Source organism: Benincasa hispida, chromosome 3 (genome assembly GCF_009727055.1).
Source record: "Benincasa hispida cultivar B227 chromosome 3, ASM972705v1, whole genome shotgun sequence".
Lineage (NCBI taxonomy): Eukaryota > Viridiplantae > Streptophyta > Magnoliopsida > Cucurbitales > Cucurbitaceae > Benincasa > Benincasa hispida.
Genome location: NC_052351.1, coordinates 69110669 through 69128438, shown reverse-complemented (window position 1 = coordinate 69128438; position 17770 = coordinate 69110669). Strand labels below are relative to the sequence as shown.

The following is a 17770-nucleotide window of genomic DNA, read 5'->3' as shown; positions in this document are numbered from 1 at the left end:
GTTTTATGGTTGCTATCAACCACTTTTGCCTGACCCTTTCTAGTTATGCGAATTGGGTCAAACAATTTATATGTAAGTAATTTTCTCGATGCAGATGTGACATACCATTCTTGCAAAAGCTTCTTTTGAGAAAAGAAAAACTCAAGTTGCTCATGGATTTTTAGATTATTGAACTTTATGTGAGTTGTGAGGTCATGACTTGCTTTTGGCAACAAATTATAAGCCTTAGAATAAAACTCATATATTGTCCGCCTTTCAAACAAATATGCTTTCTTTAAGTATACTTTTGATTTCTGAACATCTTGTTCAATTATCTTTGTAAGTGGTATGATGAAACTTTCTTTCAAAATCTCAACGTCACCAACTTTCAAGCCTTTTGAGTATTCTATAAATAGTGACTCTCCCTTTCTATGCCTAGCAAAGGAACATAGCATATGATAGGAGGGCTGAGAGCATTCTTATACTTTAAAATCATGGGTTAAGCAAGGCTTGTGGGCACCTCACTCTTTTGAGGTTTAAAAGTACTTGCCCCTTCACTTAACTCCTTTTTTACATATACTTGTGGCTCTGGCTTGGGTTTATCTCCACTCTTTACTAGAGGGATATCCACAAGAATCAATTAACTGACATTATAACTCTTCAAATAAAACTTCATGTCTACAAAGTGGGACTCACTTTTTTAGAATGAGTTGGAGTTTTCTTCAATCTTCTTGATACCGTCTTGATAAAATTTTAAGCATTGATGCAGTGTGGAGGTTATCACTCTATTTCCATGAATCCAAGGTGACATAGTAGCAACTTGTAAGTGGTCCTCGAGTCTATGACATAAAACAATGTGTTGGCATTTAGATTACCAATAATGAGTTATAAATGTATCATGCCAACCGCTCGTTGGCCAATGTGATTGAAGCCTTAAATTACCAACTTTCTATTTGTCAGTTCTTCCATAAAAAAACGTTTAATTGTTTCATGTTTGACTTAGGCATTATATTGACCGTTGATCCATCATCAATGAGAATCTGATCAACCTTTTGCTTTTAATGTATCCTAAGACAATCAAAGGCCTAATATGAGGTTTTGACCCTAACAATAAATCTTCATTTAAAAAACCTATAGACATATAGCCAAAGGTGTATGTGCATGTCACAAAAGCTAGGACACTTAATTCATTTGAGTCCAATAATATGTCAATAAGGGCGCTCTTGGCTACTTGAGGGAATGATGACAAGTTATTAAAATTGAAGGACGAAAAGTCTTCTGATTCAACCACCCCTAATGAACATCAAGAGTATTCTCACTTTTCATTGTGCTGATAGCATGACATGCAACAACTTTTAGTACTTCTTTGAATTATTGTCATGTAAATTTCTTTAGAGGAACTCTGCCAAAGTTACTGGTCATCAAGGTTGAGGAATGCCCTTGTCTTCCTTCTAAATATGCTTCAGCTTCCGTGCCTTTTTTTCTTTCTTTCTTCTTCTTCTAAGTCTTGCTTTATCTTTTACAAGTTTGGTAGATGCACAACTCCTTTTGGGTGGACTTTGGTTGTCTTCAAAGGTTCCAAATAAAATCATGCTCTCTACTTAATCATAAAATACTGCAAGTGGTTGGACATCGGAATTTTCTAATATTGTGGCATGATTTATCTAAGCTATTTCATCAAATTCTAGCTCGATTTTCTTTTCACAAGCTAGCCTTAAAATTAGCTTATTTAGTAGGAAACACTTTTCAACTAGATGGCTAACGACCCAGTGATATTTGTAGTAGTTAGGATCGTTAATTTTTTCCTAATTGTTCTGGTCATTTGCATTCCAACAGCTGAATAAGTTGGTTCTCTAGTAATTGCTCTAGCATGTTTGGAATATCAGATTCAAGAAATGGATAAAATTTTTCCTATCATCCCCCTAAATTTAAGTGACGTCTCTCCCCTCCATCATGTATCTTCTTAAATTTTGTTTCTTTTCCTTTTGAGAAAAATTTCAAGAGGGTTGTATTAATGACCATAGATTCTATTGTGGCACTCTTCACAGTCTTTTTAGTGCTTTTGGTTTCCTTCTTATCCTTTTTCACTTAATGGTCTAAGAAATCCTTAATTCTCCTGTTGATAATGCTCAGCTCCATGTCATGAGTGTGATAACACCTGACATGTGTTATCTTGCTCAGCTTAATTTAGACTTGTACTTAGGTTTAATGTGTTTATTTGGTGATTTTATAGGTTTCAAGTATCTAAGAGATAGAATTGAGCATTGGAGTGAAAAAGAGCTAAAACATACCATTTGGAGTCCTAATTTAGCAACAAACCAAAAAGGATAGAAAATGATGAAAATGACTATATGGCCTAGCATTGCAACGATGCACAATGCTAGGCTCGATGCTGAAAGACAAAATCTAAAGAATTGGGCAAGATTGCTAAAATGCACACAAAATGTGCACTATTTTCCTTAGATTTAGGAAGGTTTTTAATATGTTTTTATAAGATTTGACGTGTTTTCTAGTGATTTTCAAAATTTATGATTGAGAGTTGAATTATACTCAAAATGAGCTAAAAAGGGCCAAAATATGCTTAAAGAAGTCAAAATCAAGCAATAAACCAAAGAGAGTAAAGAGAAGAGAGGAAAATTTCCATGAATCAAAAGAGTAGGGTAGCGTAATGCATAACATTACAAGTTGCACCATTACGCTAGAAGACAGTAGCTGCTCTAATTGAAGTGTAACAATGCTACGAAGTTTGACAGAAGAGGTCCGCACGTGCGTCCGAAGCAGTATAACAAGAAGTGTTACGATGCTCAACCCTTTACGCTTGAAGGAAGTAGCTACACATCCGATGTAGCATTGCAATGCTATGATCAGCTTAACCTTATGCTATGGTAACATCAGACCAACATAATTATGCTGTTGTAGAGCGTAGCGACTTTGCCTTTTCTTAATTAAAAAAATATGCGAATTTTTGAAAGATTTTATGCCCTAAATTTCCATCTTCTATATATTTGGACATCCCTAAACACTCAAGGGAAAATTCTGACCTAATTTTAGACCTAAAAAGAGTGAGTTTGCCCAAGAAAAGTTAGAGAGTGGGGTGAATTATTGTGGAGATCGTTCGAATTCTCAAAGTGTCGACCGAGATTGGAGATTTCCATCAAAAGAGAAGCATTACGATAGTTATCTTCTCTGGTTCTTTATTTCTCTCTACTTTAATGTTGTCAAAATTGTATGCGTATGTGTTTGGGAACCACAAGTGGCTAGACTCACTTGTTTTAGGGTGTTGATAAATTTACTTTCGAATCTAGTTTAATACTTTGTGATTTCATAGAATTGTAGAACTTTAGGCTTTGCAATGTTATTGTTATTAAATTCTATTGATTGACCATCAATGAATGTTAGATTAAATATTCAATTCGATAGGTTGTATGTTTAACTAGATCTATAACATTGGATTGCTATTAACCTTTCATGTAAATAGCTAGAGGAATAGTAAAATTTGTTGATGACAATACCTAATGCCATGAATCTTAACTTGGTATCACAACATTGATTATCATTAAGAATTGCATGTGAAAAGATTTTTTTAATAATCCAGACCTTAGTTTATATACTTAAGTAAATTATTATGCATAATTCCATGATTGATCTAAGTATTATCTAATGAAGTCTGTAACGAAATCAACATCCTAAAATGTTATTTTAATCTGAAATTCACACTCAGTTTTTCTAATCATTTAGGCCATGTTTCCAAGCAAACCAGTTTTCAAATGTGCTCTAAAACACATGCTTAAGTACAAAAGGATTCTATGAAAGCATGATTTAAGTCTTTTCCACCCTTTATGTTTCAGGAAGCATGCGTTAGTTGGTTCTTTATGTGATGTTAATTACTTGTGAAGGAAACATTTTGACACATGATTTTAGCTTACTTATGCTTTCAAAGTATGATTTTATTGCAAGAATAAGCTTTATCATGCTTTGTGTTGGGGTTTATATCCTAAAACTCGTTGTAAACAATAAACTTATTTTGTTAATCATTAAAGATGTTATTGAAGTTTGATTCAATAAAGTAGTTATTGAATATATAAAATGCTCATTTCGTTTTAGAAATAAATCTAATAAACTTAAGATCCATGACTATTACATGAGTACTTGAACTTCATGTAGAGACATAAGAGTGGATCAGGTTCGAATAAATAGCCAAAATGATCTATAGTGTACGAATAAGGTTGGGTACCTTATTCTTGTAACACTATCAGATGCGGCCCACTCTATAGTTGTTACAATTTGTTGTAAAGTACTACAAACGAAGTGATCCTGATTCGTTCATGTGGTGACATGAGGAGTGGGGGCGTCCTATGTAAAGAGTCTGTATAAGATCAGATCAAGAAATAAGTCACTCTTACTTTATAACGTTGTTTACAGTTTAAGACTGACTAGTTCAAAGAGATGACCTAGGTAACTTAACCTTAATCATGAGTTAACTATGAACTCCTGTTTATTCGGGATTATCTTTAGTTTTGCATGGGTGAGGGTTGACTCAACAGTGCCGGCTTAATAAGCCTCCCATTTCAGGGGCAAGACCGGGTAGATAGCTGGGGATATATGGTGCAATATGGAATTCGCTCCTACCCACTTTTAGGGATAGTAGAGAGGTTGTTTTCTTAAGTGCTGACTCCGGGTCTTAAACAAGAACTACCCTCTCATTGGCTCGAGGGGGACTCAGTTTGTTGATTGGATCAAAAAACCAATTGTTCATTGGAGGATCAGTGGAACTTAAGAAACAAGAGGTAATCTTGGGAGTAAAACAGTTATTGACCCAGTTGTTATTACATACAACCTGTAAAGGGTTAACTTACTAATGATGGTTATATTGAGAGGACACAATAATTCTACAATGAGGGGAGTGCAACGACTGTGCTTTAGTAGAGTAACCCAGTACTTAACAAATGGTGGTTAATTAGGTTAAAGAGTTTAGTCAGTTAATCTTGGATCGTTGGAGCCCATGATTTGTAGGTCATTAGGCCCCCCTACTAGCTCCCAAACGGAATAAACCTTAGAATAGTATGGTGGGTGAATTTGAAACGTTCAAATTCAAATTAAGGGAATTAGTAAATATATGCAATATAATTACATGTTTAATTATTGAATTAAACAAAATTGGAGAATAGGTTGATATTTAAATTTAATTTGAATATCAAATTACATGAATTTGGATTCATGATTGTTGAATTGATGTTTAATTAATTTAATATTTGATACTAAATTAATAGAATTAATTAAATTGTTTAATTAATTAAATCAATTAAATCTAAAATTGAAAATTTGAATTTTGTAAAAATTCAAATTTTAAAAATCAATTTTGTTTTAATTTAATTTTTGAAAAAATAAATTAAAATTGAATTTCAATAAATTTTAATTAAATTGATTTTGAAATTTTTTTTTTCAAATAAGTGGGGTTATCCCACTTTAGTCATCCAATTCCATTACAAAAATTAAGTAGGTGGTGCCAATTGGTTATGTAACTTGATTGCATGGCTGATCTAAATAAAACCACTACCAATCAGCTGAAATTAGGCCATGAAATTGAGAATTGAAAGGCTGAGATGCTGAAGAATTTTTTCTTCTTCTTCTAACGGAAAACCAGAAAACTTCTGCTCATAATTCCCTTTAATTTCAACTCATTTTGAGTCCCACAACTCAATCTAAAGTCCTAGAGAATAGTAGGGAAGATTCTTTGGTGGTCCACAAGCTTTTGGAGTAGTAATTGAAACTGATTTCGTGGATCAAAGGAGTTCATCAAAGGTATTTCTGAAACCCACTTCATATTGTATGAATATTCTTAATTTATTGCTAAAATTAATGATTTAGAGTGCTTAATGATCCTGAATTCTTCCTTTGTTAGCTTGCTTAAACCCACACTTTGATGATGAACTTGATACTGAAGGACTTTAAGAAAGTATTCGGGCCCTAGTACCTAAGGTATGACGGTACTTAGTTATTACCATGTGCATATAGGTAGAGTTAATGTTGGTTGTGTTGAGATTACTTCACACCAACTAAGGATTAACGTTAAAGGATTGAGAAAAAGGGTTCTCTCTCAACTAAGGATCCTATTGTTTAAATGAGTTTCAGTAGTTTTAATTCTAAAAGTTTTAAGTTTGAGTTCGTTTGGTATTCACTATATATGTTTTCAAATAGTCACTCACTGGGCTAGTAGCTTATTTTTTTCAAATATTTTCCTTTTCCCCAGGTAGTGGTCAACTCCCCAGAAGATAGTTGTGTTGCTACTCTGCCACTGAAAGTACAAGTTAAGCTTAAAGTAGGAAAAGAGAAGCTAGGTGTTTATCTTGGTTATGTCTGTACTGATGTCATGTACATATTAGGGACTAGTAAGGTGGATGTGTTGGGCCCCACTAGGTTTTGAATTGGTAGATATGTATGTATGCATTGTGTGTTGAACCCTTGTTACTCAGTTTATTATAGACATGATGTTGAGGGTTGTTTGTGGTGTTATCTTGTATTAAGGGTTATTTAAGCAGGTTATGGAAATCCAGATGGGCAGTGGGTGCTATAAAAGGGTTGATAACGGTTGCCATCACATTCTCTCATGAATTAAGAAGGTAATCTAGGAGAGGGTGTGACATGATTGGTTTGACTAAAGAATGTCGTGATTTGCTGAAGAAAAAGTTACCACAAAAGCTCAAAGATCCAAGGAGTTTTACTATCCCTTATACTATAGGGTCACTGACTGTTGCTAAAGCTTTGTGTGATACGAGATAGAAAATATGAGAATCCTATTAAGTACTATCCCTTGTACTATAGGTAAGTACATGTCACGGGAGATAGAAAAGATGAGAACCCTATTAAACATGAGTTTGTATTACCTCCCATGTCATTTTATATGAGTAGAAATGGTAAATCTGTTGATTCCTTTGGCCATGATTATATGATTGATGATCCTCTTAATGTTTGTTAAGATAATTTATCCTTTAGACATGGATATGATAATTTGATTCAGGATGTGGAGGCATGAATGATAGAACTAAACCACCATGGGATCTGACATGATGAATAAGCCTCGTCTAGCTATGAGACATTAAACCAAGCTCTTCCTAGGAGGCAACCCAATATTTATTTCATTCTTTATTTTCTTTCAGTAATTTACTTTAGTTGTGTTCTTTTAAAAAATCTGAGAGTCACTCATTTGTTCTTATATTTTTCAGGGTATATGTTCAACACAAAAAGTACTCTTTCCACTAGCTTGTTTGGTGGACTTCCGCATGCCCCCAGACTTGTTTTTCTGTGCTTTTTTCTTTTCTTACATTGAGGACAATGCAAATTTCTAAGTTTGAGATGAGAGGTGTTCTTCGTACTTTTGTGTTTGTTTGTTTTATCCTGCTATGCATGTTGATTTGGTTTTATTGATAAATATGCATGTTATTTGAAAATTTGGTGAAATTTAAAAAAAAAACTTATTGAGAATTGAGGATATTTGATTGGTTCTTTGTTGTCTATTGTTGATGTTGATCATCAAGGATGAAATTTGAATATGCATGTTGAATGATTTATAGTGGAAATAGGATAATAATATCTTGAAGTATGATCTATCTATGTCCCTATTTGAGTTTCTCATATCATGAGCACAAAGTCACTTCAATTTAAAAACTTTAATTAAAAGTAGAATCATGTTAAGTGTATTTAGTTGTCACCTCAAAAAGTCCCACCGATTAGAGGGTTGATGTGTATGATGATTTGTAATGTTAGACTAAGAGGAAAAGATAAGAACATTATGATTGCCTTTGGAAAAAAAAAAGTGATCACTCATTATCATGTGCTTCAAAGAAATACCTTTTGATTGTTTAAACTTGTAATGTATGCATGGATGGGGGTAAAAAGAGTTGTGTTTCCTGTGATCAGTTAGAATACTTGGGAATTGATTAGGTACAATTTCCTGTAGTGAATGTGTGAAAGCTAATACCCTTAGGTAAAATGATATAAGTTTAAGACTCAGGATTATAATAAAGCCACCTCAGTGGACATATTATTTTCTTGAAATGTGTGGATGCTTGATGATTGGTGGGAATACTGGAGAAGTTTTCTTGAACCTAACTTTAGTTCTTGTATTTTGAATTGAATGTGACTTGCACACACACATGGGAGATGATTAGATTTGGACATGGTTGAGTGATAAACTTGCTTGAACATTTCTGATTGAGTCTTTAACTAGATATTCTTTGAGACATGAATCATTAGCACACTTATTTAAAACTTTTCTATTTTCTTATTTCTTCTTTGCTCAGGACTAGCAAAGTTTTAAGTTTTGGGTGGTAAAATGCACACAAAATGTGCATTATTTGCCTTTAGGTTTGTGATGCCTTTTTAATATATTATTATAAGATTTAACTTGTTTGCTAACGATTTTTAGAATTTATGATTGAAAATTAAATTATACACAAAATGAGCTAAAAAGGACCAAAAATATGCTTAAAGAAGTCAAAACCAAGCAATGGATTAAAGAGAGTAAAGAGAACAAAGGAAAATGTCCAAGAATCAAAGGGCAAGGCAACGTAATGCAGAGCATTACAATGCTACCTTGTTATGCTAGAAGATAGTAGTTGCTCTAATTGGAGTATAGCAACATTATAGTGTAACGTTGCAATACTACAAAGTTAACGAAAGAGGTTCGTGCATGCATTAGAAGCAGTGTAACAAGGACCGTTGCGATCCTCAACCCTTTATGTCTGAAGGCAGTAGCTGGGCATCCAATGCAGCATCGCAACACTACGATCAGCGTAGCCTTACGCTACGACAATATCAGACTAGCGTAACTATGTTGCTGCGAGCGTAGCACTGCCTTTCCATAATTAAAAAATCTGCTAATTTTGGAAAGATTTTATCCCCTATATTTCTATCTTCTATATATTTGGATATCCCAAGAAAAGTTAGAAAGTATGGAGAATTATTGTGAAGACCATTCGAATTCCCAAAATGCTGACCAAGAGGAGATTGGCAATTTCAGTCAAAGGAAGAGCATTATGATAGTTGTCTTTTCTGGTTCTTTATTTTTTTCTACTTTAATTTTGTCAAAATTGTATGCAAATATGTGTTTGAGAATCATAAGTGGCTAGATTCTCTTGTTTTAGGGTGTTGATAAATTACTTATGAATTTAGTTTAATACTTTGTGATTTCATGGAATTGTAGACTTTATGCCTTTCAATGTTATTGTTATTAAATTCTATTGACTGGCCATCAATGATGTTAGATTAAATATTCAGTTTGATAGATTATATGTTTAACCGAATCTATAACATTGGATTGCTATTAACCTTTCATATAAATAGCTGAGGGAATAGCAAAAGTTGTTAATGACAATACTTAATGTCTAAATTTTAATTTGACATCAGGAGGTTAGTTATCATTTAGGACTGCATGAGAAAAGATTGTTTTCGAAAGATAATAATCTGGACCTCAGTTTTGAGACTTAGGTAAATTGTTATACATAAATTTGTGATTGATCTAAGTATTATCTAATGAAGTTTGTAACGAAATCAATACCCTAAAATGCTTTTTTAATGTGGATGTGGAGTTGAACTTGTTTTTATGTGGATGTTGTTGAATCTCTAATATTTGATCCTTTGATTATCTTTGTTGAATGCGTAGACTTAATTTGAGGAAGCGGAGCGTATAGATGTTCTTGAAGTTGAAGCTTAGAGGAATGCTTGTGTCTTTAAAGGACTTTAATAGTCAAATATGATTCAAATTCAGGAGCTTAGGGAGTCTTTTAATAGTTGAGAGAATTCTCTCTAGCTTCCATGGGGTCTAAAATTCCTAATGACCCTTCAAATGAAGGAGAACTCCTTTATTTACAGAGTTCCCATGAGACCATGTGACTTGGGCTTGGTTGGTCCACAAACTTGATTCTTTGGTCAAATTAATTAGATTTTAGGCATGGTTGACATTTGGGCCAAATTAAGCTTATTATTTTGGGCTTAAATGGACCTGAGTCAAAATATTAATACTAAATTGGATCAAATTAGTTTATTTGATCCAACGACAAAAAGACGTGGTATCATCAGGATTCTCCACCAGCTTATGCTTTCGCTTTTAATTAGTCTCAAATTTGATCATTTGTAATTTTGTCATTAATTTGAGAAATGACATGGTGATTTGTGATTAGTCACAGTTTTTCATTCAACAAACATAACATAAAATGTAAGGAAAAAAATCTAGTAGTACCAATTCCTTCCATTCATTATTTGACACGTAACTAAATGATTTATTTATTTATTTTGTGGACCCACATAATTCTTAAATGTTACTATCATGGCAAACAATGAATCAAAGTATAATAGAAAATTTTTGATATGGTAAGTACTAAACATTTTCTCCAGAATGCAATAAATATTTATTTCCTTTTATATTTTTGGATAATTAAGCTTTATAAGTTGTCTACAATGATGTGGTTGTTTTCGTTTAAGTTTTTAAATTTTAAAGGTTTCATTTTGCTCCCATTTGTTAATTTACCAAAACGACTTTCATTAACATTGTGGATTATAATGGAAACTTTTGAGGGGTTAATGTTAAAATTGAAAAAAAATTACGTAAATTAGGGTTGAAAATAAAACCAACTAAATTATATGAAAAATGTCTTCACGTAAGTAGTTGATTTCAATTTTATCAATAATATTTTAAAACTTTCAATTTTACTTTAAATTGCAACAAATTTGAAAAACAAGAACAGAATTGACCTTTCTAAAAAAAATGGCACTTTCAAAAACTTTAACGATAAAATTGAAACGAATGCCAATAAGAATATAACTCAACTGACATAATATTTGTACTATCGACTTTGAGAAAAAAAACTGAAACCAACCACACGTTTTTTTTCCGATAAATTAACTTATATTTTATTTAAAATTTTTGAGTAACTATATTTATTTATTTGCATTATTACTTTGCTCCTTCTCTAATTTTTTTTTCTTTTTAATAATTTCTTAGGAGCTCTTGAGGTCTCTCACAACCAATGTTAGCATAAATATTGATAATATATCGATGTCGAGAAATATTTTTAGAAAAAAAATTATAGGAACAAAAAATTCAAAAAATAAATAAACATGGTATGATTTTAATTAAATTTAAATATATATTATTAATATTCTATTTACATTAGTGAGATTTTATTGTTTATTTTTTTTATTTTTCGCAATTTTTTCAATGCTATAATGGAAAGATCGATTCATCTCTCATATCAATATCGAACCTATGGAAACACAAAAATATCGATCAAAACATCGACACATTGAAAGAAATTTAATACTATGCTCACAATCAAACTTTTCGAATATCACAATAAAAAAATATCGAATTAGGTCTCTAAAACCAAGCTCCCCTGGTCTTTACTTCTATTTAGCTTTTTCCAGCTAATCCAATTTATTATGTTCCTTTCTCTGGAGGAGTCCCACCAGAATTTCACACATTCAAATGTTCAAACCGTGCCTATATCTAATGAATAATTAACTTTTTTTTTATAATAATGTTATTGAAAAGCTAATAATTGTTTAAGTGTCACACTTTTTATTAAAAGTTTTATTGTAAAAGTTCTTATTGTAGTTATTAAAGGTCACCAACCATATGCAAACTTTTGACAAAAAATAATTCATAATTTATTGTAAAAAGAGAACCTTTTTTAATTATGCTAAGTCCCATCTCTAAACTTTATAGATGTTTAATAGATTTTTACAGTGGGTAAATTACACTTTTAACCCTCTACCGTTTAAGATTTATGTGAAATTAGTTCTTAACTTTCAAAATTAAACCATTAAGTCAACAACATTTAGTAAATATACTTAATTCCAGTTCCGTAATTAACGGAAATTATTAATTGTTTAACGGAGTTATTGATGTGGCATTTTAAAAATAAAATAGTATTAATTAAAATAAAAATAACAATGTTCTTATTTTAATTTTAATAAAGTTCTCTCTCTCCTCTCCTCTTCTTCCATCTTCCTTTATTTTTATTAAAAAATGTTTGGAGAGTAGTTCTAGAAGAGTTAAAATCACTTTTAAATATGTTTTTAATCATTTAAAACCAATTTCGAATTATTAAATTAATTTTAAATGACTAAATACATGTTTTAAAAGGATTTTGAATATAACAAAAATTACTATAACAATTTCAAATCACTTCGAAACATGCACTTAATCTTCTCTAACCTCTTATCCATGACATAAAGTCTCTCAGTAGTAGTAGAAGACGTCACTGTTCTAGGCACGTGGACTTCTAGACACATGGTAACATGGGATGAAAAAGAAGTATTGAAATTGACCAAAACCGACAATTCCTTAAAGAGTTAATAATATTCTTACCATAAACTAATTTACGATGAAGTTGACATCAACACATCAATTTTATATTTATTAATATTTTCATCGACATATATCATAAATATGACAATATTATATGTGCACATTTAAATGGTTGGTGTATTAAATATGAGAGAGGAGAAAGATGTACCTTGTAAATTAGATTATTGGCCTTTAGAACGTATAAGAGCATGCTCCCCAAAATCCTCATTTCTAGAACCCATGCAAATATTTTCACCACAATCCCAACCATGCGAGGAGCTTTTTATTAAAAAAAAAAAAAAATCCAACAAAAAGCAAAAATTTGAATATGTATTTTTCTAAAATTAATTCCAACTATAACCTTTCTTACAAAATAACTAGTATATATATATATATATTTGCGTGTGGACATGCATGTGCATGCGTAAGATAAAAGAATATTACTTTTTGATTAAAAATTACTTTTAGCATCTACACTTTTAAGTAACAATTTAATATCTGAATTTTAATAATTAATACTTTAGTCGTTGTATTTTTAAATTTATAACAAGTTAGTTCCTAAATTCTAATAATTAACAATTTAGTATCTATATTTTAAAAATTATAACGATTTAGTCCCTATTATAAACCTCTTTAAAAAAGTGTTGAATTGTATTATGTAAGGACCTAATTTTTATAGTTTATAAAAAATTGATTTTCAATCAATTTAGTCATCTACATGTGTAAGAAATTTAATAAAATCTTAAGAATAATTTTTACAATAAGATCGAATTCATCACAAATTTTAAAGTATAGAAACTAAATTGTTACTTATTAAAGTTCAAAGACTAAATCGTTATAAATTTAAAAATATGGAGACTAAATCGTTACAATAAAAAGTTCAGGGATTAAAATGTTACTTTAACTAAAATTGAGGAAAAGTGATTTTTAATTTTAATATGATTAACTATAATATAGTTAACTTCATGGTATAATAGATAAAAGGTTTCTTATCCGTTAAAAGTTGGATCTCCCTCTTTTTCCTACTTTAACACAAAGGGAATCCAAAGTAATAATTAAGGTCTTGTATGGTAACCATTTAGTTTTTTGTTTTTGTTTTTGAAATTTAAGCTTATTTCATCTACATTTCTTACAACGATTTGAAGTATAATGAATGAATTCTTAGGCAAATTCCAAAAACAAAAATAACTTTTGAAAGCTACTATTTCTAGTTTTAAAAAATTGACTTGTTTTATAAATCATTGGTAAAAAGTAGATAATAAAGAAAGAAATTTAGAAGTAGAAGTAGTATCCATAAGTTTAATTTTAAAATATGAAAACAAAAAATAAAGAACCTTAAAGTTGTTGATTTTATTTTTACTTTTTTATTTGCAACAATATTCTTACTATAACTCTTTTCTTTTCCGGTCAAATTAAGAAAAAAAAACAAAAATTAGTTTTTAAAAAGAAAAAAAAGATCGATTTATGCTCATAAACTTTCGTGAACATAATTGAAACCGTTTGTAAAAAGTGCATAGCATAAAACAAAAAAATTTATAGAATGGAATTAGAGACAATCAATTTCTTATACGACCATTTTTCATATTATCTCAATACATTGTTTGTCATATAACAAGAAGCATTTAAAAGTAATATACGATCCATAATATAAAATATATATTATTTAGATATTGCTTGATAACGATTTGATTTTTAATTTTTGGTTTTTGAAAAGTAAATTTATAAACAATAGTTCAACTCACAATTTTCCTTGTTTTCTTAACTACTTTTTATTAATTTTTTCAAAACCAAACAAAAATTTAAAAATTAAGGTTTCATTGGTGACAATTTTGTTTTTAGTATTAGAAATTCATGCTTGTTTTCTCCCAATTTTCATCCATGGTTTTCATATTTCTCAAAGGTGTACTGACATTCTTAGTCAAAATCTAAAAACTAAAACAGAAAGATAGTTTTTAGAACTTTTCTTGATTTTGAAAATATTAATATAAATTGGATAATATTTAAAAGGATTATAAACAAAAGTAGTATTTATAAGTTTAATTTTTAATAAATAGAAAATAAAAAATAATAATAATTATGCAATGGCCTATAAAATAGTTTTCATGGTCTTACTTTTTGTTTTTAGTATGTAACTCGAATCTAAAGTATTTTTCTTAACACATGCGTAAAAATCAAAATTAAAAAATAAAAAAAAATACATAAATTTCAAAAAAAGAAAATTATCAAACTAAATTTCAATAATAGTAAGAACAATATTTGAGGGATACACCTATGTTTGGCCATCAATTGTTGAGATACACAAGGTGTGTAGATATTAAAATTTCTCTTACATGTAATAATGGTAGTTTTAGTAATTTTGCCGCGGAAGTGAAGTTTACAATTACGATTTTACCCGTTCTAAAGGCATTGGAGAGACAAATATGCATATCAATTGGGTAACTACTTTCTGACAGCTCAGAGAATTTAAAGCATTTCAATACCAAAAACTAGCAAAATTATTAATAAATAAATAAATAAATCTAAAAGTAAAAAATACTCCTCGATATTTGTGCCACGTTTGGCTGGCAAGAAAAACATTAAAAAAAGGTTAAAACATTTAATCTTTATATTTTTAAATTTGAAATAGTTTACTCTCGAATTTTAATACATTGAAATTTATAAGAATTTAATAATCTCTATCGTGTCAATTTTTATTACATAATAACTTTTTATTTATAATTTATATAAATATATATATTTTTTAATCGTTAGAATAAGGATTAAATTATTACAAATTATAAAGTATAAATATCATAAAATTTATTATTTATTAAAGTTTAAGGACTAAATTGTTACAAATATGAAAATGCAAACACTAAATCATTACTAACATATTTAAAGACTAAATTGTTACTTTTATAAAAAGTCTAGGAACCAGAAATTATTTTAACCAAAAAGAAAAAAAATACCAAGGAGAGAAAAATATTAAAAATACACAGACTAATATATCAAACCGTGATGATGGATTGAACTGACTAAACGAAACATAGGAATCGAAAACTTGAAATTGGGATTCATTGGAAATGCTACCAAACACAAGTGAACAAAAAGAAGAAGAAAAAAAAAAAGGAGAGAGAGAAAATAGAATACCTTTGACATGAGCTTTGAGGTAGAATTCAGAACTTGTGGGACTCAAATCAACATCTTTGGCAGGCTTGTAAACCACCCCACAAGAATTGAAGAAACCCATTGTAGTGTAAATTATGAGCAAAATATAGGGGCCTCAAGAATGAAGAATCAGATTATTTTGAAGAACAAAAGAGGGGGCTTTAAGAAAATCAAGAAATGAAGAGGGACGGAGAGAGCAAGAAAACACATAGTGAATGAAATGTTATGTATGATATATATATAATATATACATTTGGCTGAAGAAAACTAAGCAAAAAAGAGAGAGAAAAAGTGAGAGGGGTTGGTTGGTTGGAGTTGATGTGGATACCTTCTTTTTTTGTTCACTAAAGATTATTGTGGTAAGTTTAGGTTGGTTGGAAATTAATGACCTTAATCAATATATTAATAATTACTTCCTCTACTTTCCACTTTTGCTAGCCCATAAGGTTAATAATCAATGTATTAATAATTACTTAATTACTCTTCCTCCATTTTTTCCTTATTAGCCCCTAACGTTTAATGGAGCTAGCAATGAGTGACGAAGCACATGAAACCTAAGTTATAGTGAGATTAAACTTCTCTTAATAAACCTATACATACATCATTCAATTTATGTATTTTGTATTGCGTTCTTCTTAAGATAATGAAACTACTTCTTACTTTGCCCATGAACGTATAGCTAACCACATAGTTAATCAACCGCTAAATCGGTGTGTCATTCTTCGTCTTGTTATTTATTCTTTACTTGTTGGTTTGTTTATGTCATAACAAATGATACTTGTGATTGAAGCACATGAAATTTCTAGTATATAGAAAAATAATTTTAAAAGATTGTAATTAGTGAAATAATCTTTTATATTGTTTGAATCCGAATAATTGTAAGTATTTAAAAGAAAGACAAAAGTAATTATGAGATTTAAAAGGGCAAATGACGTGGCGCCTTTTCAAACATATCTCCACTATTAGATATGTTTTATGTTTATGGTCTAAATCACATATGTAGGAAAGGATACACTAAGTCGTCGTGTATCCACTTCGACCCAAATAGTTGTAATGAGGCAAATGATATGATTGTTTATTCAAACATATCTCTATCACTAGATCGTGAGATATCATATCTATGATCTTGATCACGTAAATGAAAAGGAAGCAAAATTCTAGGGAACGAACAAAATAAATAAATACATAAATAAATAAATAAAAATAACACTTGAGTGAGAAAAGTCTACTTCTAAAAGTTACAACTTATAAAGAAAAACAATCATGCAAGGTTGCTAAAAATATAAGAACGTCGCTGTGGAATGAGAAATTTTGAACCAATCATAAATTTTCACGTCAATTAATGACAAAATTACTAATTATCAAATTTTAGGACCAATTAAAAGTAACATGTGTCACAAATTGAAATTGAAGACATAAATTGGCAAATTCCAATTATGCCACTTATTTTTATCATGATCATTGGATTGAATAAAAATAATTTAATCCAACTTGATATTATAATTTGGGCTAAAGTCCAATTAAGCCTAAACATAGACTTAATTTGGCCTAAATGCCAAATTAGGCCCAAATCCAATTAAATTGGGCCCAACTGCCAGGTTCATGGACCAACAAAATCCAAGTCTACAAAGCCCACCATTATACTCTACAAATGGAAGAGTTCTCTTTGTAGATGACAAAAAATTCTGCACTTCAAAGATCACAGAGAGAATTCTCCCAACAATCAGAAGACTCAGACTCCTGAAACTGAACACTTCTTGAATATACAAGTCTTTCGAAGATACAAAGATTATTTCAAGACTTCAACTTCAAGAACATCACGTGCTTCACTTCCCTAAGTCAAGCATACGCATTCAAATGAGGGAGAATCAGAGGATCAAGTACTAGAGATCGAACCACATTACATCAAATCTACATCAATAAAAGTTCAACTCCACAAAAAACGTTTCTTCGAAAACCTTGTATGAACAAATTGACACGTGCAGTAGAACATCTCTACCTCTCATCTCTCTCTGGACATTAAATGCACTAATGGCACCAAAGAAAGCTGCGTCCAAAGTAATTGATGTAATCAACGCCTACACAGGACTTGTCACTTGCAGTCGTTTAAAAAAGATCATGTAGGACCAAGAATAAGGTTCTATCATCGTAGAGAAAATCTAGGAACAACTGATGTGTAAATCCTCGAACTTGGTTTCCTAAATAGCATACTTGGAAGTTCATGTTGTTATTATTGTTGTTGTTGTTGTAAATTGTTTTAAAGAATGTTTGTGGAGTTAGTTTTTATTTGGGTAAATT

At 30.4% G+C, this 17770-nt stretch overlaps 1 protein-coding gene across 1 annotated transcript in view; it reads right to left on the bottom strand.

Moving 5' to 3' along the window:
• LOC120072751 (fatty acid amide hydrolase-like) overlaps positions 1–15752 on the bottom strand; it is a 57313-nt gene extending 41561 nt beyond the window's left edge. The window contains exons 1-2 of the mRNA XM_039025230.1: positions 15455–15752; positions 12495–12604 (exon numbers count right to left, since the gene is read on the bottom strand). Of these exons, the coding sequence (XP_038881158.1) occupies positions 12495–12604; positions 15455–15554 (210 nt within the window). The 5' untranslated portion in view covers positions 15555–15752. The remainder of the gene's footprint in view (positions 1–12494; positions 12605–15454) is intronic.
• Positions 15753–17770: the final 2018 nt, after the last annotated feature.